Below are 3,805 nucleotides of genomic sequence, written 5' to 3' on the forward strand. Positions count from 1 at the left end.
ATACTAAACTGGTGTAATGAATGGGTATGCACTAACACAACACAAATGAGTAGTGGCACTGTTTATTAAAGAAAACCAAGCATCAACTGGCTTAATGAGACACCCAAAACTTTCTGTATGGAAAGGACGCTTACATTGATTTCTGCAGGAAGGTTCTGCTTGAATTTTTAAAGAGTGAAGTAATCAAGGATCAAATCCTGGTCTGGCCACTTTAATGGAAAGGAAAAATAATAAATTCTTGGCAGCCCCAACACTAGAAAAGAGGGCAAAGAAAGAGAGAGAAAAATTAGTGAAGAATTTAAGTCTGATACAGACAGCACAACAGTAAGGCAGCTTTGCAACAAAATTCATGACAAGAAATTTCATTGAGCTGCAATTGGAGAGGTTGTCAATGTATGAGGGTTTTCCGCTATGGCATCCCATACCCATATAAAAACAATTCAATGAACATCACTGCCCACCTAGAAGACTGTTAACCCATGGCTTTCTTCGTTTAATATTGCTCATCCATTTCAGAACCCACGACTTGCTCAACAGTTTCAATGAATTCCTGTATGGAGGTGATGATGATATTTGGCAATCTTAAGCTGAAAGGGAAACGATAACAGAAAATGGGAAAATTAAGAAATACTGAACATTCAAGTGATGAAATATGAAGTGGTGTTCTTATCAGTGAAGAAAAAATTGGTGGCTGGAGAGGTTCAATTTATTGTTGCCGGCTCAAAGATAATGCCTCATTCATTTTATTAATTTTTCAACATCAGAGCTGAAGTGGTCCATCAGCTGGAAAAGCTGTTAAGTTTCATGATCCATTCTCAGCGTCAATACGATCTCGTATGAAAAGCACTAGACCTGCACCCAACTTATTGGGTGGGCAAAGTCGGCAAACAGAAGGTGTGACTAAAACCAGAAGAAAAATGCTAAAAACGATCCAAAAATGCACAAAACAATCTCTTTTGAGTATTAAAAGTATTCACAAAACTGAACAGAATTCCCGTTGACTAGAGTTGCTTCATCTGGACTTCAGAATCCTCATCAGGATGATCAGCTTGCTGCAGAAGACAAGCACATTCAGGTGCCCACAGACAAGCACAAAAAGGGGCAGCTACCAGTGTTACAAAACCTTGATTCTCACGTATTCACGTGTCCTGATTCCTTAAAACTCCACTTCGAACTTTTCCACTGGTTCAAAGTTATATTGAGATGTACTCCTAAAATTTTTCTATTCAATAACTGCTGAACTAGATGACAGTTTATACACAGGAGAACAAGAAGCAATTCAATGTTTTGTTGAACGCTATTTATCACAACAAATAAACTGTATAGGAGCTGAAAATAACTCAATATTACACAAAAGGAAGCCACGAAAGAATCACTTAGACAGTTAGACCAAGTTGTTTTATCTCAACTTCAGGATACTCATCAGAATGATCAGTCTCTTACAGAACATAGGCACATTCAGGTGCCCACAGATAAGCACAAAAAGGCAGTTATCAGTGTTACAAACCTTGATGCCCACGTCTTCACGTGTCTTTATTCCTTAAAACTCCCAACTTTTTCACAGGTTCAGTTCAAAGCTATATTAAGATGTATTCTATAATTTGCTATTCAGTGGCAATTGGGAGTGATCACAAGACAAACAAATGGAGAACAGACAGAACTCAAGCTGTTGGACGTTACTATCACCAACAAATAATCAGAGCTTTGATATACTTTACATAATGACAACATTCTCTTTCTTTGGCATGGCCACCGATTGAACTATTTGATCATCGGAATTATCCTCACTCAAGGCAGAAGAAGAAGGGTGAGAAGGAACAGAGTGGCAAAAAGCCACTGGGATATCACATAACTTGCCAACTATCCAAACAAAGCGTTTATAAGAGATGGCAAAACAAAAAACAAAAGAAAATGAAAGAACATATATTGGAGAGCCTCCATAGCATTCTGATGAACAGACACTCAACAAAACGTCTTTTGTTAGCACTAAAGAAAAGGAGGCAGGTGCAGAAGCAAATTGTGATCCTGCAAAAAAACCTATTCAACCTTCCACGCATGCAGGATCAGCGAGAAAACCAAGACCTTGCAACTGGGACTCCCTAAAAATCTGCGAATAGGACCATGGCAGCGACTTCTCAGGTGCCTGGCATGTCTGAAACATGAACACCGCGTTGCTTGCCGTTGATCCAAAGAGCCAACTGTGAACATCCCAGAACACCTCCACAGGCAAGCCATCAACGAGAATTGTCTGATTTCCCCTAAACTTCCATGCCAGTCGCTTCACCTGCATCACGGGCTTCTTATCAACTCTTATTTCAAGACATGGATCCTTCAAGCCGACGGTATCGCACTCTATGGCAATGTCATGGAACTGGCCATTGTCGCAGAATTGCGCCTTAGCGGAGTAGATCTTCTTCCCATATATGTGCTCCCTCCTCGCCACAAACGCGGCATTCAGCATCGATCGGCTGGCTCCAGTCTTCTTGTACGCATCCTTCTTCATGTCGCCGAGCAAGAGCACGAGCTCAAGGTCGAACACCACCGCAACATAGAACCCCTCCACCGGTTCTGGCCCGGCCCCGAACTTGGCGCCCGACAGGTCCCAGAAGATCTCGATCTTGCCGTCCTCGACGTCGAGGCTCTTGGACCCCTTCTTCTTGGAGAAGAGCCACGGCTTGATGTCCGCCTTGCAGAGGCAGTGTCCGGACAGGTCGTCGACGCCGATGCTGAGGCCCTGCCCCATGAGGCTCTTGCTCCACGTGAGCAAGATCACGCAGGGCCGGCCCGAGAACTGCGTCTGGTAGAGGCAGGTCACCAGGTTCTGCGCCGCGCCCTTGCCGGCGCTGGACGAAGACGACGACGCGTCCGCGATCTGGACGCCGCTCTCGCCGAAGCAGGAAGGGAAGTCCCTCATGGCTGCCTGGCCCGGTCGGGGTCCTTCGTCGAACACCTGGCGTGCAGCCACCCGCCGCTTGGATCACAGAGCAGAGCACCGCTCCTCACCAAAGCAGTCCGCACCGCCCCGCGAGCCCGCCTCGCAATGCCGGTGAAGAGATGACCAGCCGCGCGCAGATCAGCCACGCAGACACGCAGGCCGCCGTCGGAAATTGCTCGATCCGGCAATGCCACCGCCGGCGGATGCGAGATCCCGCTTTTACTTGCGAAAGGCAGCACCGACAACCGCCCGGAAATCGAGGGGCAGCGGAGGGAATGGTGTCGGGGCAAGATTCCTTCACGGCCCCGCCCCGCCCCCTTCCCTTTCCACCGCGATACGACACAGCGGCGCCGCGTAGGCCACCTTCTTCGCCGCGAAACCGCGGCGACGGAGCAATCTTCCCTCCGCCGGGACTCCGTCGAAGGACGGCTCAGCCCTCCACCTTTATACCGCAGCAGCGGCAGCGGCGAACCAGAAGCTTTCCCCCAGGCCAGGCCAGGCGAGAAGAAGCAAGCAATCAGCGGTAGATGTATGGTTGCACACCCATGGCCATGGGAGAGTGGATTGAGAGGAGCAAGTGGGGGAGAAGACTGGCAACCACTCCAACCAGTGTACAGGCTAGAGATGAGGGAAGCAAGCACCAAGCAGCCGCAGCAGCAAGGAGCTCAGAAGAAGTAGTGGGAGGGGTGGAGGTGGTGGTTTGGGAGGGGAAGGAGACAAAAGGTTAGCGAGAGGAGGGGATACAGTACAGCCATGCAAGATACAGCACGCGCTGGCAGCCAACTCACTTCACTTCATCAGCTCAGGCTGCTCAGCTCATGGAGATGGAGGGAGGGAGAGGGCATCTCAGCAGCTCAGGGCAGGGCAGGA

The 3,805-nt window shown here is 48.3% G+C and overlaps 1 protein-coding gene across 1 annotated transcript; it reads right to left on the reverse strand.

Annotated features, from left to right (window-relative positions):
- Nucleotides 1-1,740: 1,740 nt before the first annotated feature.
- Nucleotides 1,741-3,146, reverse strand: LOC136537784 (uncharacterized). Its single transcript, XM_066529751.1, has one exon. The coding sequence runs from the start codon at nt 2,912-2,914 to the stop codon at nt 2,042-2,044; it is 873 nt and encodes a 290-aa protein (XP_066385848.1). The 5' UTR covers nt 2,915-3,146; the 3' UTR covers nt 1,741-2,041.
- Nucleotides 3,147-3,805: the final 659 nt, after the last annotated feature.

Source organism: Miscanthus floridulus, chromosome 2, assembly GCF_019320115.1.
Source record: "Miscanthus floridulus cultivar M001 chromosome 2, ASM1932011v1, whole genome shotgun sequence".
Taxonomy (NCBI): domain Eukaryota; kingdom Viridiplantae; phylum Streptophyta; class Magnoliopsida; order Poales; family Poaceae; genus Miscanthus; species Miscanthus floridulus.